General features: G+C 34.4%; 1 protein-coding gene across 14 annotated transcripts in view; it reads left to right on the forward strand.

The window, feature by feature from the left end:
• The window catches only part of DENND4A (DENN domain containing 4A), a 139,201-nt gene that overhangs the window by 60,984 nt on the left and 57,522 nt on the right, over positions 1–20,695 (forward strand). For all 14 annotated transcript variants that reach the window (XM_032864666.1, XM_032864674.1, XM_032864669.1 and 11 more), the window contains 8 exons: positions 3,378–3,627; positions 12,459–12,528; positions 13,087–13,256; positions 14,066–14,307; positions 15,099–15,165; positions 16,628–16,686; positions 18,644–18,788; positions 19,070–19,245. In XM_032864666.1, coding sequence (XP_032720557.1) covers positions 3,378–3,627; positions 12,459–12,528; positions 13,087–13,256; positions 14,066–14,307; positions 15,099–15,165; positions 16,628–16,686; positions 18,644–18,788; positions 19,070–19,245 — 1,179 coding nt within the window. The remainder of the gene's footprint in view (positions 1–3,377; positions 3,628–12,458; positions 12,529–13,086; positions 13,257–14,065; positions 14,308–15,098; positions 15,166–16,627; positions 16,687–18,643; positions 18,789–19,069; positions 19,246–20,695) is intronic.

A 20,695-nucleotide genomic window follows, 5' to 3' on the forward strand; every position in this document is an offset into this window, starting at 1 on the left:
CAAAAAGTTTTATCAAAAATCAATTTTTATTCTCTTAATTCATGAAGGAATTGTAATTTAAAGTTGGTTTCAGAACAGCTATTATATTGCCTCTTTTTTTCTAATATTTTTAATTTATTTGTCAAAGAGAGAGAAAAAGAGAGAGGATAAGCAGGGGGAGTGACAGGCAGAGAGAGAAGCAGACTCTCAGCTGAGCAGGGAGCCCAGTGTGTGACTCAATCCCAGGACCCTGGGATCATGACCTGAGCCAAAGACAGATTCTTAACTGACTGAGCTACCCAGGGACCCTACTATATTGCTTCTTGTAAAGCTTCTGTATTTAGTAAATGGCTTGGGAAAGTAAGCTAGCTTTTAGATCTTTTATTTGTTTCAAGTATTTATTTATTTATTTAAGATTTACTTATTTATTTGAAAGAGAGAGACACAGAGAAAGAAAGCAAAGAGAGAAGGAGACAAGCAGACTCCCTCCTGAGTGGGGAACCTGACATGGGGCTTGAACCCAGGACCCTGAGATCATGACCTGAGCCAAAGTCAAGAGTCTGATGCTTAACAGACCAAGCCCCCCAGGCACTCCTCAAATTTTTATTTAAATTCTAGTTAGTTGACTATAGTGTAATATTGGTTTCAGGAGTAGAATTTAATGATTCATTCTTAAGTGCCCTCCTTAATACCCATCATCCATCTAGCCCATCCCCTGCGCACCTCCCCTCCAGCAACCCTCAGTTTATTCTCTATAGTAAGAGTCTGTTACAGATCTTCTTTTCAGAAGACCAGGTAATTTGCTCCTATGACCACTTGATCATCCTCAGAATTATAGATCGTGGATGAAATGAAGGGAATGTTGCAGATTCTTGTTAGGGTGTTGGAGTTTCCTAATTTAGAGATGAGGAATTTTCCAAGTATGGGAAGGATTCTCCAATAGCAAAGAGCTTAAACTAGAATGAGTAAATTAACCACTCTTATAAATATTCCCCTTGTTTGTCATTGTGGAGGCTAGGGCAACATTTTTAAGAGCCTTTGAAAAGCTTAGCTTAGTTAGACAAGAAAAGTTCCAAACAATATAAAAATAAAAAATAATAACATAAGTAATGTGTATATAATAGCATAATACCCGATTAAAGAAAACAAGTATCTTATGTTTCAGATATATTTATATTCCCTATCTTTAAGAAATTCAAGGTAGTAAATGGTGGTATGTTGTTTTGTGTTGTATTTTTGTTTTCTTGTTTTCAATTGAGCATCTGTTTTCCAGGCATTATTTTAGAGGACTTACTTATACTCTCATCTAATTCTCTTAAGACCTATGGGTTAAATTTTTTTTTTAATTTTAAGATTTTATTTATTTATTTGACAGAGAGAGAGAGAGAGAGAGAGAGCACACACAAGAGAGCCCAAGCAGGGGGAGTGGCAGAGGGAGAGGGAGAAGCAGACTCCCTGCTGAGTAGGGAGCCTGATGAGGGACTTGATCCCAGGACCCTGGGATAATGACCAGAGTGGAAGGAATATGCTTAACTGACTGAACAACCCACGCACCCCTAGATTTTTAAATGTTATAGCTGAGTAGTACAAGGCTCAGAGAGATTAAATATTTGCCTAAGAGAATACAGCTAGTAATAGGTAGTAGAAATTTGAATTGAGATGTGTCTGACTTTTCTCTGTTACAATGCCTTTTTTTTTTTTTAAGATTTTATTTATTTGACAGACAGAAATCACAAGTAGGCAGAGAGGCAGGCAGAGAGAGACAGAGGAGGAAGCAGGCTCCCAGCAGAGCCCCATGCGGGGCTCGATCCCAGGACCCTGGGATCATGACCTGAGCCGAAGGCAGAGGCTTAACCCACTGAGCCACCCAGGTGCCCCTACAATGCCCTTTTTTAAAGATTAAAAAAAACCAGAAAAGCAAGATCAAAAAGAGAAGGAGGAATCAGCATTTAAGCTAACATTAGGATAAACATAGTTGCTATGATTAAGCATCAAATTTAGCTCTAAATTTTCAAAATAAAAGTTGAAAGAAAAATTTGTTTGCTGACAGCCATGACAAAAAGGGAAATTAAAAATAATATTAGAAAGAAATATTTTGACCAATTTTTGGCACTTAATTTTATTTGGATAATGAGATTCTATAAAAGGAAATACTGACTGATGTTGAGGATATTGCCTGTTATAACAATTTTTTTTAACTTTTTTTTTTTTTAATTTATTTGACAGAGAGAGAGAGACATCACAAGTAGGCAGAGAGGCAGGCAGAGGGGGAGGAGGAAGCAGGCTCCCTGCTGAGCAGAGAGCCCGATGCGGGGCTCAATCCCAGGACCCTGAGATCATGACCTGAGCTGAAGGCAGAGGCTTAACCCACTGAGCCACCCAGGTGCCCCTGTTATATAACAATTTTTATAGCAAATGCAGAAACACACTTAATATAGTAGAGCTTTATTTTTTTATTTTTTTTATTTTTATTTTTTGGCTCATGTCAGGGAGGTAGCAGTAAAATACAAATCAGTGAATTCTCTGAGGGAATAGACTAATATTATTCCAGTAAGACATTTTCCTTGTATCCCCAAGTACCTTTTAGAAGATGTAAGGAATGGGTGGCTGGCCTGACCATTAATGAAAGCCTATCATTTTTCCACAGTAAAGAAAAAGAAGAAAAAGCCTATGTCTTTCACCCATCTTTCATTAAAGATGGGTTGAGGTTATTTTCTCTTTTGAAAAACCTAGAGCTGTCTCTTAAATTTGAGGGAGTGTAAGAAGTAAAAGTGTGCAGGCAGGTTCTATACTATTTGGCAAGGAGACTTTTGTAAAATTTTAACTTTGGTTAAAATATAAAGTTGGGGGCACCTGGGTGGCTCAGTGGGTTAAAGCCTCTGCCTTCGGCTCAGGTCATGATCTCGGGGTCCTGGAATCGAGCCCCGCGTCGGGCTCTCTGCTCGGCAGGGAGAGCCTGCTTCCCTTCCCCCCTCTCTCTCTGCCTGCCTCTCTGCCTACTTGTGATCTCTGTCTGTCAAATAAATAAATAAAATCTTTAAAAAAAAAATATATATATATATATAAAGTTGCTTTTTCAAAATAAGATGCTTGGTTTTAGAGACAAAAATAAGTAAATCTATTAAATGGAGTGCTAAAGCAGTTGCCTCTGCAGTTGTTGCCATTATGTGATTTATGCCAACAAACACAAAAGATAAACTGAGTTTTCCTTACATTATTTTAATTTTGGTGGGGAAACCACTATCCTGTTCTTTTAAATGGTACTGTGCAATTCGAACTTGCAGTAAGATTGGAATATCTGCTACACTTAAGGGTTGGCTTATGATACCTGATAATATTACCTATCCTATTTGAAGATGTTTTGCATTTATGTAGTTATTTATGTATTTTTCTTTTAGGGTTTTGTATGACTGGAAAGAAAGATTGAAACAGGGATGTGAAATTATTCAGACTACTCCCTATGGACGCCCTGCAAATATTAGTGGCAGTACCTCATCACAAAAAATTTATATCACTTTCCGAAGAGCCTCTGAAAACATGACTCAGAATACATTGGCTGTCACAGACATATGTATTATTGTACCCAGTAAAGGAGAAAGCCCACCACACACATTTTGCAAAGTCGACAAGAATCTCAATAACAGTATGGTAAGTGACTCTTTCGTACTGATAAAATTAGCCACTGATGAAAGGAGCATAATTTAAAATCTCTGAAAAACAGCATAACATAATAAGTGAATTAAAAAATAAGTTGTTGGGGTTTTTTTTCTTTTATTTATTTGAGAGAGAGAGCACGTAGTGGGGAGGCCTAAGGGGAGAGGGAGAAGCAGACTCCCTACTGAGCAGGGAGCCAGACAGGCTTGATCCCAGGAGCCTGAGATCATGACCTGAGCCAAAGGCAGATGCTTAACCGACTGAGCCTCCCAGGCACCCCTAAAAATATGTTTTTAAAGATGTTGGATATTTTATTTGGGGGGAAGTACTTTAGTTGTACTTTCAAAAGGAGTTGTACAAAAAGTTTGCTTGCTTGCTTGCTTGCTTTTTAATTAAAATAATATTTTTTCCCTTACTGGAAAAGTAGTACACTAGCTGAGGGTAATCCCTGCATGTAGATGCCATAAACTTATGTATTTGAGGACATGGCTTCCCTACATTTTTGGGAATCATCAGTCTTTCTCTATTGGATTATTTCCTCCAGCATGCAAAGCATGTTGCAGTATAGCCCATCTTTACAAAACTCCTTGACCTCTATGTCCACCTCCATCCATTGCCTCATTTTATTGTTCTCCTTTATAATAAAACATCTCAGATGAGGGGACTGTATTCTGTCTGCTTCCTCACTTTGACTCTCTAACTATAGAAAGCCTAACTATAGGCTTTTGTCCCTATCATTCCGCCAAGATTTCACTTGTTGAATCCAATGGTCTTGATTTGTAATTTTTCAGTAGGTTTTAACGCAGCTGATCACGTCTTCCTTCTTGAAACAATGGCAGGAAGATAAGATGTATTCTCTTATTATGTACTCTCTTGCTTTTTCCTCCTACCTTACCCCATTCCCCTTCTGCTTTTGCTAATCCCTAACCACTACACAATGCAGTGCTGCAGGCTCAGAGGGCCCAGACCATTTATCTTTATCATCTGAACTCAATCCCTTGATGATTTAATCATTTAAATACAAGTTAAATACAAGTGGTTGGCTTCTAAATTTATGTGTCTAGCTTGGACCTCTGTAATTCATCTCTCCTTGAATATCTTATAGAATAAATCATCGCAAATTTAACATGTCTAAAACTCAACTCTTTGTGTGCCCATTCCAGCCTGTTTAGCCTATGGTCCTCCTCATCTAGTAAGTGGAAGTTCCACTCTTCTAGTTGCTCAGACTAAAAACCTTGGAGTAATCCGTAACCTTTCTCTTCTACTTTTCATTCACTTCTTCTGTGAATTCTGTTGACTCTAATCTCAAAATATATCTTAAACCTGACTACTACTCACCCTCTCCATTGCTGCAACGCTGGTCCAAGCCATAATGCTCTTTTAACAGGACTGTTGCTATAGTTTTCTAATTTAGGAAACAGGCAAATTTTCATATAAAGGGCTAACTGATAAGTTTTACAGGTCATATATAGTCTCAGTCACATTCTCTTTCTCTTTCTCTCTCTTTTTTTTTTTTTAAAAACAATCCTTTAAAAATGTAAAAACCTGGGTGGCTCAGTGGGTTAAGCCTCTGCCTTCGGCTCAGGTGATGATCTCAAGGTCCTGGGATCAAGCCCCACATCAGGCTCTTTGCTCAGCCGGGAGTCTGCCTCCCCCTTTCTCTCTGCCTGCCTCTCTGCCTGCTTGTGATCTCTCTCTCTCTGTCAAATAAATAAACAAAATCTTTTTTAAAAAATTAAAAATAAATAAAAATGTAAAAACAGTCTTAGCTCAGTGTACAAAGCAGGCCTTGGGTCAGATGCAGTCCATAGTTTGCCAGATACCTAGTCTAACTGATCAAGGCTTCCATTCTGCTTCCTACAACCTATTCTTGAAGTAGCAAGAGCGATCCTTTTAAAACATAAATTAGACCATATCACTCCTGGGCTTAATAACCTTTAATGGCTTCCCATCTCACTCTTAGTAAAAGCCAAAGTCCTTTCAGTAGCCTTAAGGCTATGTATAGTCTGTAATTGTCTTGGTCCCATTTTGCTATTTTAAATTTTAAAGAAAAAGAATTTTGTGCCCCCTACCCACCCCCAGATTGAGAGGAGAAGCAAATTGTAGATCTTTGAAGTGGAAGTTCTTGTTCTTATTACTTGTTCTTACATATATCTTTTGTAATCCCTTTCCAGGATTACAAATTACAATTTGTCCTATGTCCTTTCAGACCTTTTTGTGTGCATATGTGTGGACATATATAAAATGTGAATAAATTTATCCTTTATTTTTCAAAAACTGGAAATTTTTATATATTCTGATGTAAACTTTTTTCCACTATCTGCCTTTATCACTTGATAATAACTCTATTTAATTCTTGTAACAATTGTATAATATTCCAGAATGTAAAAGTGAGGAATGATGATTACAAATTATTTCCAGTTTTTCCTATTACTAATAATTATGCTACTTTGATCTGTGCCTTTTTCTTTGTATATTTATTGAAGTGTCTTTGGAAGAATAAATAATTATAAGTGGAATTGATGGGTCCCAGGGTATGCTGCACATTCTGGAAATTGTTGACACACTGCTCTGAAAGGCCTGTGGTACTTTGTACTTTCGTTAAGAATACCCTTTCCCAGGGTGCCTGCGTGGTTCAGTCAGTTAAGCATCTGCCATCAACACAAATCATAATCCTGGGATCCTGGGATTGAGTCCTGCATCATCGAGCTCCCTGCTCAGTGGGGAGTGTGCTTGTCTCTCTCCCTCTGACAAGCCCTTCACCCCCACCCCATGTGCTCCCTCTCTCTCTCTCCAATAAACAAATGAAATCTTTGAGGGGAGGAAAAAAAAAGGTTAAACCAATTTCTATCCTACTAACAAAATATGAAAGTTTGGTTTTTTAAAAAAATAACTGTCAGCAGTTGGATTTTTAACCACAAATTTTCAAACTTAATTTTTTTTAATTTATTTATTTATTTATTTATTTATTTATTTATTATGTTCAGTTAGCCAGCATAAGCACTGGGTGTTATACACAACTAATGAATCATTGAATGCTACATCAAACTTTATTTCTTAATGATCCTAGAGCAAATATGTCCTGTTATAACCATGTAAATGAATACTTTGCTAAGATTTAAAAGTTTTATACATATCTCATTTATTAAGTTTTATGGGAAGCAGATTTTTAAAATTATTATTTATTTTCTTTTCTTTTAAATGAGCAGCATTAGAAATACCAAAGGTTTAGATAAAGCTAGAAGAGGAAGAACTGAAATGTATTGACATGTGGCTGGATACAGTGCAGATTTTGTAACCCTGAAAAATGTTTTGAACTCCCTCAGTAGGATAGTAAAGTAGATTTGTGTTGTAGTGGTTAAGGTCAGTATGGCTAAGTGGTTCAGAGTACAGACTCTGGAGCCAGAGTGTCTGAATATGCATCCTAATTCTGATATTTACTGGCTCTGTGACCTTGGGCAAGTAACTTAGTCTCTCTATGCATCAATTTCACAATTGTAAAATGAGGTTAATAGCATCTAACTCATAAGGTATTGTGATGATTACATGAATTTAGAACTGTGTCCCAGTACATATACAAAAGTACTCTATGTGTGTTATCATGTTATCTGTAAGCATCTTCCAATTCCAGATTTTCTTTAAGAAAAATCTGCAACTTTACGTAGCAGCAGTATTTATGTAAAATCTTTAAATAGAGGGGTGCCTGAATGGCTCAGCTGGTTAAGCGTCTGCCTTCTGCACAGGTCATGATCCTAGAGTCCCAGGATCAAGTCCTGCATGGGACTCCCTGCTCAGCGGGGAGTCTGCTTCTCTCTCTGCTCCTCACCCCACTTGAGCTCTCTGTCTCACTGTCTTTCTTTTTGTCTCTCAAATAATAAAGTCCTAAATAAAATCTTTAAATAGGTAATTCAAAAAATGGTTATTTGACAGTATCTAACTTGTATCCTAAACAAATTATCTGCAGCAATGTGACTCCTAATTGGGTGACCATTTTTTTGTCAATAGCCATTCACATATAAAATGCCCCATCCTTTCATGCCATCTTTCCATCTTATTTTGGCTTGGTGATTGATGACAGGTGAGAGTTGGAGAAAGTATGCTTTCTCCAAAGATCATAGTAGCAAACAAGAGTTTTACAGGCCTTATGTGTTACTGAGAGTGATGGCAAGAAGGGCTTTTGAACTTCCATGATGTGATGTCCATCTTAATATCATTTTAGATTTGATTTGGTATTTTAGCAATATTGTGCAGGCTCACAGGTACTTCCCATTTCCCCATTGGTGAATTTTCCATTTATTTTGTGAATGTGTCTGGTTTTGATTCAAAGTAAATTGACAGTGTCATCAGAACCATTTCCAGGTTTTATTAGTTAAGCAAGGTGTTCAAGGTAGAGTTACTGCATTGAAACTGAAACCAGAGATAGGAGTTTCTGTTTTTCCTTATCCTGAAACATTGGTCCCGGTATTGTCAGAGAGCATTTATTCTCTCCTAAAAGAAGAAAAAAGTTCACATCATGTGAAAAGAAATAGTCTCCATCTAAACTATTAGATTTGAACTCCAGATTATGTGTAACAATTTAGGGTAGCGTCTGGTGCACAATAAGTGCTATATAAATGGTAGTTATACATTTGGTTAACTCTGCTTCAACAAGTCCCTATTACATGTATTTAATGTCTGAGGAAAAACTTGTCTTTTTTTCAGTTGTATTGAAATATAATTGACATTCAGCAGGGAATAGTTTTGTTGTTGTTGTTGTTATTTTTTAATTTTATTTTTGCCCAGCGTTTAAGCTCTTCCTAAATTTTTAAAGAAATATTAGAGGAATAAAATCCTCTTAAAATTTTTTTTCTTAATCTAGTGTCAGTCCTGAAAATAGGGAAATGTGCCTGCTCTTAGCAATAAATGTCTTTTTTAAGCGATGGGTTGTGGTTTATATCTATTAACAATCTTTGTTTCCATCAATTATAAGGTAATAAAAGCAAATTTTGTTCTTTGGAGCAGATGTATAATGACTTCTTACTCTTTCAGAAAATTTAAAATAGGCATGCAATATAGGAAACTTATGTTCATATCTAATGTATATATAAAGAATCAGGAAATGGTTGGGTTTAAATTATTGATGTGTTGATAATACCCAGCAATAGTTATGTAGCTGACTCTTGTTTTTGAAGATTGGGTAGCTTGAGTGAAAGTCATCTACTAGGTTTCTAAACCAGGGAAACAAAGAAAAATCAATCTAATGGACATGAGATGTATGTTGAAACTTTCCTCAAATTCCTGCATGATTTGTGTATCAGTCTTACAGCTTTGGCTTCAAAAAGAATCTCCCCCACCCTCCCATTAAGCTTATAAAAAGAGTTTTCAAGAATTATTAGTTTTTAAACTTTGGACTGTAAGCCTTAAATGACTTGAACTTTGAATGATTTAGAGTAGAAGTATATTTTAGAGCCAAAAGAGAACTTAAAAGTACTCAGGTGTTTCAAAAATGCTACTCAGGGTGCTTTGATTCACACAGCTAATTTTTGGCAAATTTGGGACCGTCTACTCCATTTTTGACTCACTGGAAGTATTTTTTTATACTCTATCCGAATGGTTCTTGTTTTACAACCTTTTATGAATGTCTGTATTTAAAAAAGTAGAATTATAGGGATACCTGGGTGTCTTAGTCAGGTAAGTGTCTACCTTTAGCTCAGGTCATGATCCCAGGGTCCTGGGATTGAGTCCCGCATCGGGCTCCTTGCTCACTAGAACCCTGCTTCTCCTCTGTCAGCTGCTTTCCCTGCTTGTGTTTGCGCTCTCACTCTCCCTACCTGACAAATAAATAAATAAAATCTTTTTTTTTAAAAAGAGTAGAGTTATTAACTAAGTAAATCATGTTCCTAATTCCCTCCCTCACAAAAAAAGGTATCTGAAACAATGTTTTTGTCATGTAAACCACAATATGGGTAGTTTATTTAGAAGTTAAACATTTCTAGAACAGTGATTCCTCCTACTTTCTTTTTCATTGAACCGTGTATGCAAAAAAACTTCAGAAAACCCTCTTTTAGTATGGTTCTTTTCCTTTGGAACTCCATATCTTTTACTGTCATCCTTAAGTCCCTGTTTTTTATTTTAGAATGTTCCTCTTGGTTTCTACCATATCCAAGTGGTCATGTAGTTCCCTTCTTATCATCACAAAGGTTATCATTGAGGGTTTTTTGTTATCTTTACAAATTGGCTATTGAGAACTGGAGTTGGGACCTATCAGTAGAAGGTCTTTTATTTATATGTTTGTACACACCTCAGAAACTGTAAGTCTAGTTTACCTACATTCATAATATCCACTTGACTTCTATATACATCCATTCTTTTTTTTTTTAAGATTTATTTATTTGAGAGAGTGTGTGTGCAAGCAGGGGGAGGGGTGAAGGGAGAGGGAGAGAGAATCTCATGCAAACTCTGTACTGAATGTGGAGCCTGACATGGGGCTCGATTCCATGACCCTGAGAGCATGACTTGAGCCAAAAACAAGAGTCAGTCCCTCAACTGGCTAAGCCACCCAGGTGCCCCTATACATCCATTCTTTGATGCAAAAGTATTAAAACATTTATAAAAACAAAATGCCAACATAGCAATGAGCATAATTTAATGTCCTAAGCATAATTTAACATACTAGTTTGCTGGAGACCCATGAAAAATGTTTAACAAGAAAAATTTCTAGATAAGGAGTCAACATACTGCATTGTTGTTTATAATAACCCCTCCTCCCCAAAAGGAAATAATCCAAGTGTCTGTCAGTATAGGAATGACTGTGGTGATTTATTTATTAATGAAATAATACCCAGCAGTTCAGATGAAGAAATTAGATCTCTATCAACTTTACTAATTATTAAAAACATACTAAAGAGTTAAAAAAAAAGCAAGCTCTAAAAGCATATATTCAGCATCTCACCATTTATGTTAGATTATAAAGTACACAAAAGAATAATATATATATTTACAGATGTGTGGTAGAAAGTTTTTGAATGCATATTAATGAAATGCACTAACCTCAAGCTAGTAGTTAACTCTGGAGGACAGAAAGGGATGGAAGATGAGGCTTTAGCTAAACCTATAATTTTTTTGTTTCTTTATGAATTAAAACATTTGAAGCAAATATATTAAATTATTAACATATTTTGTTTAATCCAGGGGATGATTATATAGGTGTTTGTTATAACAGTCGCTTAGTAATTAAAAGTATTTCTTGGGGCGCCTGGGTGGCTCAGGCAATTAAGCATCCAACTCTTGATTTCTTCTCAGGTTATGATCTTAGGGTTGTAGGTCAAGCCCTGTATCTGGCTCTGCACTAGCTTCAGATTTCCTCTCTCTTCTCCCTCTGCCCCTCCCCATGCACATTTGCTTGCTCTGTCTCTCTCTAAAATCTTTTTAATAAGATTTCTTAAAGTAAGTTATTTTCCTCTATATTTTGTCTTTGGTGCTGTGAATCTGTCCCCCCACATTGGCTTTTAGGGGCACGCCATCATGTGTGCACAAACACATCCTTTCACTTTCATTCAACAAATATTTTTTAAACATTTCTACGTAATAGGCACTGTTTTCAGTGCTACAGATAGAGCAATGAACAAAATAAAGCCCTTACCATCATGGAACCTATATTCTAGTGGTGGGAAGCAGATAATAAGAAAATATACAATATGCCACATGGTAGTAAGTGCTATGGAGGGAAAAAAAGCAAGAGGGGATGATCAGCGGAACTGGGTAGGGTAGAGGGATGATTGCTATTGCATAAGATGATGAAGAAAGGGCTCTCTAAGGAAGTGACCTTTGAGTTGAGACCTGAGGGAGGTGAGGAGTATACTGTGTGCGTGTATCTATCACCATCTGATGTCAAGTAGTGAATCTCCCAAGTTACATCTCCATTTCAGACCTCTTGCCTTATCTGCATTTGATTCTTCACTTTGGTTGTCTAATAGATATTTCAAACCTATCATGTCTAAAAGTGAATTCCTTTTCTTCACCCCCCAGTTTCCTTTACCCATGACTTCCCCATCTCAGCTGCACTGGGACTAGAAATTTGAGACTCCTTTGGGAGAAGCTGTTACAGAAAACAATGGGACTGAATGTATGAGATCATTTACAGAAAGAAAAGGAGAGATCACATTCAATGATCAGGAAAAGAGAAAGAAGGATACTGAGGAGTGGCCAGAGATTTTGGTGGGGAGGTGCCCGCAGAATGTGATGCCTCAAAAGGCGAGAACATGTTTGAGGGAGTCATTAGTAGAGTCCGTATCTGCTGAGGTTAAATGAGATATGGACTAGGAAACAACCATTAGACTTAGCGTCATTAAAATTGTTAAAATGTTCTTTTAAGGAATGGTGTGATTAAAACTTGATTGGGAATTGATTCAGGAGAAAATGGGCAACAGGAAATGGATATAGCAAACTACAACTCTTCAATTTTGGTATGAAGAGCTGCAGAAAGATCTGGCAATATTGGAAAGAGGTTGTAGAATCCAAAGGCAGTTATACCCATGAGTAGATATTTCTTGATCATTTCTGCCCAAAGTTTGGAGTTAGAATAAAATCTAAATTGTTATGGCTTAGTTATTTTAAAGGGTCATGTTATCGCTATTACAAGGGCAAAGCAACATTAAATATCACCTCTGAGAGAAAAGTGGGCAAAAACTACAATAAAATGCTGGCAAAACAACCAACTAGAATTAGCTTACAGAAAACTTACTACATTTTAGATAATGTATACTGGAGATATCAAAGAGATTTCATTTTATTAAGTTACTACCTTTTAAAATTAAATGATGTTTCCTTTTTTTTTTTTTATTCAGTGGGGATCTGCAGTGTACCTATGTTATAAAAAATCAGTGGCAAAGACTAACACTATATCCTACAAAGCTGGTAAGTATAATTTTTCATGGAATACTTAACATATATTATGAGGCCAGTAAACTTTAAGGAAAAAAAAAATCCTATCTTATGATGCGCTAGTGTCAGGACTGGGACTACAACCCATGTCTTTTTTTTTCCCTCCTGTTTTATCTTATCTTTACGTTTATTGAATACTTAATTAATGGAAGACTCATTTTAAAGGAGCTGGAGTAACCATGCTAAATATTCCAAAAAACTAGTATATGCATATGCTTCAAGGTAGTGTGACCACAAACTGAAGTTTTAGGATTGTGTCCATATTTGTGTATGTTGCTTCAGAATAATCTTTTCTTATTTGTCTTACTTAGCCTTCGTGGATGAAGCATGATAAATATTAATTAGTTATTATGAATATTTACAGTGTTTGAGGATTAAAATTTAGATGTATCCTACTGAAGCATTCAGTTATTTGATGAGCATATATGTAATGTAATGTTACTAAATATGTTAAATAATAAAGCATTTTAGCATCATTCATATTAATGAATTCAAGAGCTGATGACTTAATATTTATTATTGTTTTTATAGGTCTAATTTGTAGATATCCTCAAGAAGATTATGAATCTTTCTCACTCCCAGAATCTGTTCCCTTATTTTGTTTACCAATGGGTGCAACTATTGAATGTTGGCCACCCAATAGCAAATACCCTCTCCCTGTGTTTTCTACATTTGTGTTAACTGGAGCCTCAGCTGAAAAGGTACTATGTGTTTTAACTAGTATTATCAAGTCTTAAGTTCTATATAATGTAGGCAACAGTAGCAATAATTGGTTAAATTGAATCTATTGTACATACTTCTTCCACTTGATTAAAATAACTATATACAGAGGTAAAGGAAAAGAGAATTTTCATTCTGTCCCATACACCCTAATGCTTTTTTGTGAATATGGTGAAAGATTTTTTCATCATCAGATGATGGTCCTTTACTGCTTCACTTTCTGTGATAAAGTTTTGAGAGTAATACAAAAGACATTATTAAATATGCAAAGCTATTTGGAATTATAGACTATTACAGTTGGAAAGGACCTTGGAAATCATCTAGTCTAACATCCCTATTTTATAGATTGAGAAACTGAGGTCCAGAGAAGTTTAATGAATTGCCTGAAGCTGGAATATATATTCCCTTATCTGACATTCTGTCCCACTGTCTACTAAATAATTATTTCAGTTACCTTCTTATAGAGAATATTGATAAGTTGCTTTCACTCTTCAGAAAACAAACTCAATTTAATTAAAACACTTTTTTTCAATAATGAGATGTGAGAGTAGCACTGTGAAGTTGTGTGTGTGTGTGTGTGTGTGTGTGTGTGTGTTAATGTACTTCAAGAAAGCAACAGTGATGTTTGCTCACTGCTGTGTTCCTGGTACCTGGCACCTTGCCTGGCTCTTGGGCATATAAGTGGCTTATAATGGTCTAGCTTATAATGGCTCATGCATTAAATATTTAATGGTGTGATTTGAATAAATGATACAAGGAGTATTTATTAAATATATTACTTGTTTTCCAGGTCTATGGTGCTGCTATTCAGTTTTATGAACCATACTCTGAGGAGAATCTTACAGAAAAACAGAGACTTCTTTTGGGTTTAGCATCATCAGCAGATGGGAAATCTGATAGTTCCAAAACAATTCACACTAATAAATGCATCTGTCTTCTTTCTCACTGGCCTTTTTTTGATGCATTCAGGAAGTTTTTGACTTTTCTGTATCGTTATTCTATCTCTGGACCTCACGTCCTTCCAATTGAGAAGTAAGTTAGAGAAGTATTCTTCAGTCAAAATACCATTATGTGTGGTATGTTTGTAATGGTAATTCAGTAAATTTTATGTGGAAACTAGGTTTTTCAAGAGTTATTTGGGAAAAAAAAGTTTGGTTATTTCAATCAGGTAGTATTTCTCTATTATACTTTTACAGTCACGGTACTTTATTTTCATTTTGTTTTAAAGTTTACTTATATATTTAGTGATCTCTGCACCCAACATGGGGCTCAAACTCCTGACCCCGAGATTCGGGGTTGAGTGCTCTTCTGAGTGAGCCAGCCAGGTGTCCCACATCATCTTATTTTAAATGATTTTATCTCTTAACAAAATGAAATGAATGTTTCATTTTTGATGCTCTTGTGAAGTTTGGAGAACCTAATTGGCATTTTTAAATTAGGATCTTAGGATTTTTTATGAGTTTTGTAATTCTTATTTTTCAAATAATTTGGGTTTATTATGAACTTTTAAAAATATTCCCTACTATCTTTAGATATCATGAATTTAAAGGAAAATTAGATAAACACATTCTTTATTCTATTGAATAATGTTTTATGCAGTAAAATTTGTTGCAAGTGAGATCTAAATATCTTCATTGTCTATTTGATTATTGTTTATTTTATACCATCTGTTACTTAAACTCTTGTATTCTTAAGCAAGGAATTTCGAAATTTTAAGTACACAGAGCATTTGACTCAACTCGGACTTGTGGTGACATGTTGACCTTTATAGTATATGGTATTCACTTTGGAATCAATTGGGTTCTTGTCTGTTTGTTTTTAAGGCATATTTCTCATTTTATGCATAAAGTTCCTTTTCCATCTCCTCAGAGACCACGGATTTTAGTCCAGGTAAGATTTTCTTGATTTAAGTGCCCTATTAAATCATTATTGGCTCTGTCAAAATGTACCGTAAGAATAACAATTATAAATGGAGGAAAAGAACAAATATGATCTAAAGAATCAGATAGTAGTTCATATTGGAGTTTGGGCCCTTAGTGTTTTATTAACTGCCTCCCAGGCAGACATCGAATGTTTCCCCTGAGGTAAAAGGTTGAAGAGTTAAAGCAGTTGGCAGTAGATATTTTGAACATACAAAAAGGGATTTCTTTCCCCTAAATTTGTTCTAAGTATTTGAAATTTTGTGCCTTTGGCATTTATTCCCGAAGTTAAATATATTAGAATAGATATAAGGAAAAGTTGTGTGTTTTCTATATATAATGCAGGAAGGAGGGTTCATAGCTTTGTGATGGGAAAGTTCAAAATGAACATAAATTATTTTCCCTATAGCTTGTCCCAATTGACTGTATCTTTTCTCTTTTGTTTACATTTCTTTTTTGTTTGTGCTCTTGATCTGTAAGATGTCTGCTTATTTAATCACCATTTACAAAGCAATTTCTATAAAGAAAATATCATGTGTTATCACTATATGTGCTTTACTGTATTTATCACAGCCCTTAATGGGGGTGGGGTATCATTCAAAATTACAAGTATTTGGCAAATAGGTATTTAGAGATTTGTGGAAATATGCCTAAATATGCATAAATTTAAAAATGTAGATAAAACAATTGTACTATTGATACAGATAAAATGTCTAGAAAAAATATCATTTTTATAATCTTCATAATCAGTCTGTATATCCACATGTCTTCTTGGTATTTAGTGCCAGAATATGTGTGTGTGTGTATATATGTATGTATGTGTGTGTGTGTGTGTGTGTGTATATATATATAAAACTCAGTTTGAATACAAATAAAAGATTTGTTTTATGACAGAAGGTGGCAATTTTTTTTTCTGTTGAGGACCAAACAGTAAATATTTTAGTCTTTATAGGCCATGCTATCTTTGTCAAAACTACTCAGCTCCTACTGTGTAAAAACAGCTATAGATCATACCTAAACAAATGAGGAGTGCTACTTTTCTAATAAAACTTTATTTGTAAAAACAGGTGGCCTAAAAACAAAACAAAAACAAAAACAGGTGGCCTGTGGATTTGCCCTGGAGGCCATAGGGTTGCTAACTCTGATTTTGTGGTATTAAATGAATAATTTCGTCTTTCAGTAAAATTTTATTAAAGTTGCATTAGGGGAAAAGAGAATTCAGAATAGGAAAATTTAGTAGTTAGAAGAGGTCAGTGGTTAGGAAATGCTTTTCAGGATCTTAATAAGTGACATAAACAGTTCATATACTGGTTAATGTATATATTGAAACTTCATGGACATCATCATTAGCCTACTTTTTTTTTTTAACCAGAAAGTAGTGTTTTAAAGCTCATCTTTATATTTCAAACACTTTATTGTAAATTTTCTTCTAGTTATCACCACATGATAATCTGATTCTCAGTCAACCTGTTTCTTCACCTCTTCCACTAAGGCAAGTAAAACTTCATTTCTAATTATGTTTCTTTAAATCTAGTGTGAGCTAAAGTAACATTCAAATATTTTCTTTTTCCTAGGTAAAATTTCAGATACTGATAGAAATACTTCTCATTTAACTGTTTCTTACCTAAATTCCTTTTACTTAAAGGAAAAAGAAAAACTTTTGTAATAGTTTGGTATTTTGTGTATCCATTATTTATCAAGTACTTACTGTTACATAAATAGGTATATATGTGTATAGAATTTGAGTATGAAAACAGTTATTTTTAGCTTTAAATACCTTCTGAAGAGCATTCAAATGCAATTAATTTTAAATTTAATCCACAAATAAAAAGATACTCCTAAACACTAACCATGGAATAAAACAAGGTATTTCTCACTCAGAAGTTAAGAGAAATTATGAAATATATTTTCTAAAGTATCACTTCCTGAAATGTAATTAGCTATGTAATTTTCTAGCAGAGAAATAGTTACAATATAATTAAGTTATTTTGTAGCACGTACCTAAGGGAGACCAGCTGCCATCTTTGACATTAATTTTGTAAGAATTGCAGATTATTTCATCACTAAGTCTTGGTCCAGAGTGACCAGTGTTTTCTTAACCTTTGTTTGAGCTGAAATAAACTAAAATACTGACTGAGACTATATATAAAATGATCCTAAATTACCCAAGAGGATTTTTTTTTAGAACAGCTCTATCAATATGATTCATATGCCATATAATTCACCCAGTTAAATTGTACAATTCAGTGGTTATATTCACTCTGTGAGTATAGAGATTTAGAGAGGTCATTATGGTCAATTTTAGACCATTTGCATCACTCTAAAGGAGAGCCCCTGTGCCCTTTGTCAGTTACCTTCCCTCCCATTTCTCCCATTTCTACACACACAAACACACACACATACACATACACACTCCCCAGCTCAGGGCAACCATGAATCTTTCTGTCTCTACAGATTCAACCAGATTTGCCTATTCCAGATATTTCATATAAATGGAATTATATAATATGTGACCTTTTGGTTTTGGCTTCTTTCACGTATAATAAAGTATCCAAAATTTATCTGTGTTGTATCACCATTACTTTATTCCTTTCTGTTTCCAACAAATATACCATTATATAGATAGACCACATTTTAGTTATTCATTTATCAGTTGATGGACATTTGGCTTGTCTCTGCTTTTTGGCTATAATAAATAATGCTGCTCTGAACATGCACAGAGTTTTAGTGGACATGTTTTCATTTCTCCGAGAGACTTGTTATTAGTTCTGCTTTATTTTTAAAAAGTTAATTTGGTGAAGCCAGTTATTTAGCATTATAAGGGCAACATACTGATTGGCTTACTGAATTACTTACTTTGTCAGTTCAGTATTTATTATCACACAGAATGTCTCAGATTAGGTTATTAATTTGCTTTTTATGTGTATACCATCGCTCGACTTGGTAGCTGTCGATTTCACATTACTCTTACCATTATATCACCAAAGATAGTCTATTTGTAAATCCAAATTTTAATAGGCATATTTACCTTAAGGGAAGTAGACTTATAAGTCATGTATTTTTTCTGATAATTTCCATGAAAGATGAGCCACTAAAAAACAAACTTCCATTAAACAAATATGCTTTTAACCAAAATATCCCTCTTATAGTTTGAGTTCTTTACTTGGACATTATCTACATAACAGATCTTTTTCTGAAAAAAAAAAAAAGACTTTTCATTTTCTATATTGAATACAATGCAGAAAAATTGAATAATTCTGAAACCTCAGAAAACTTCATTGTTTTCATAATGTGTTTCTGGTGACATTTTTCCACACATAAGGGCAGCAGTCATATTTAAAGTTGAATAAATAATATAATCCTACACTAATCATGACCTTTTTTCACTATTTTGGATAATGAGGTATTTGAATTTTTTTTTAATTGTGTATTTTTGTTTGGATTGACAGTGGTGGCAAGTTTTCAACACTACTTCAAAATTTAGGTCCTGAAAATGCTGTGACACTACTGGTGTTTGCAGTAACAGAACATAAGATTCTCATCCATTCCTTACGGCCTTCCGTGCTTACTAGTGTGACAGAAGCATTAGTGTCTGTGAGTATCCGAGTTCTTATTGGCAATCAATTTCATTCTAAACCTAATTTATTCATTTAATTTAAAGCTACTTTAAGACTTAGCTAAAATTCAAGGAGTAATGAATTTTTATGTTTTGAAAAAATGTTAATTTTCTGACCATTAATATTATAATTATTTAATTTGTTATCAAATGCTAGACTTTAGGTATGAATATTTAAAAGACAGTTTTTTGTGTATGCTGATAAATTATGCTTCATTGTCAAACAGCTGAATATTCTCCTGTCTTTTGTTTATCCAAGATGATTTTCCCTTTCCACTGGCCATGCCCGTATGTTCCTCTCTGCCCATTGGCTTTAGCAGATGTCTTGAGTGCACCATGTCCATTCATAGTAGGAATTGATTCAAGATATTTTGATCTCTATGATCCTCCACCAGATGTTAGTTGTGTTGACCTAGATACCAACACCATTTCTCAGTAAGTACATTGTAGTGATTCTATACCCAATAAATTACAACTTCATAGTGTACATATGTAATTGTATATTTTTTGAATGCTAATTAGAATTCTTTTGAGCTATATTGTTTTTGTATTTGGGGTTATTACCATCTTTGAATCAACTCGTACTATTCTTTTTTTCCCAGATTTTATTTATTTTAGAGAGAGAGAATGAGAGTGTGAGAACTGGGGAAGGGACAGGAGTAGAGGGAGAGAATCTCAAGCAGACTCGATGCTGAACCCAGAGCCCAGCATGGAGCTGGATCTTACCACCCTGCTATCATGACCTGAACCAAAATCAAGAGTCAGATACTTAACCAACTGAACCACCCAGACTCCCCCGACTTGTACTGTTCAGTGGGATAGATTAGGGTATTAGGTTTTACTGTAAAGAAAATATATATTTAATCCTCAGATCTTTAACTATTTAAGAAACATTATTATAATCTTATACTTAGAAATTTAGCAGAAGTGAAATTGAGCTTAAAAACAGAAGAATTTATTTTCCATTTTCCAGATAAGTATGGGTGAAATATTGAATTGGAGTACTATACCTTGATATTTCAATTCTATTTCTAAGTCTTATGTAATACTATTAGAATGCTAACACTTCAAGAAAAATTTATATACTGCTTTAAATTTTTAAAATAACTTTTAAATTATACATGATTTTATCACCTTTATACTTTAGGAATATTAGGACTTTGTAAGTTTCCTTTTTTATTGGAATAATATTTAAGTTGTAACTACTGGAGCTCTATTTTTATAGTTTTTTTTATAATTCAGTTGTTCTCTTGTACCCTTTATTTTCAATTTAATCATACTTAAGCTATTCAGGGAAGAGGAAATTGATGCAATGACCACATTGCATTCACAGGACATACTTAAAATAACTATGAGTTAGTCTATCAGTAAAGCCCAAAAGCTGGTGCACCTTTTACAACTTAAATATGTGTATGTGCAATAGGTTTTACTCCATTTTTAATAAGCAAGCATATTTCATATTAAAGCCTTTTGATTTAATTCTATAATCATATGTTAATTCTAATCTTATCATATGTTGAAACCTCAAGTGCCTAAACCACTAGAAAAAAATGGCTTTTTATTATAGGGAAAATAATATACAATATAAAAAATATGTAAAATGATAAATAATATATTATAGCAAGAGAATACTTTTCTGTTATAAAGCATATACACTGTCAAAAAATTTTTTTCAGACAACGCTTAACCAAGAAAATATGGGATATACTTTATGCATAAAAGCCATTTTATTATATGGGTTTTCAGAATCAAAGATACTTTACCAGGAACATGTCATTCATTACCAGGAATATTTAATTCTTTAAATATTAACGTAATATCTCTTTTCTTTGCCAGTTGTTACATGAAACAATGTTTTTAAAAATTGAAATGAAGGGTGGTAAAT

Source organism: Lontra canadensis, unplaced genomic scaffold, assembly GCF_010015895.1.
Source record: "Lontra canadensis isolate GAN:19392208 unplaced genomic scaffold, GSC_riverotter_1.0 scaffold28, whole genome shotgun sequence".
Classification (NCBI taxonomy): Eukaryota; Metazoa; Chordata; class Mammalia; order Carnivora; family Mustelidae; genus Lontra; species Lontra canadensis.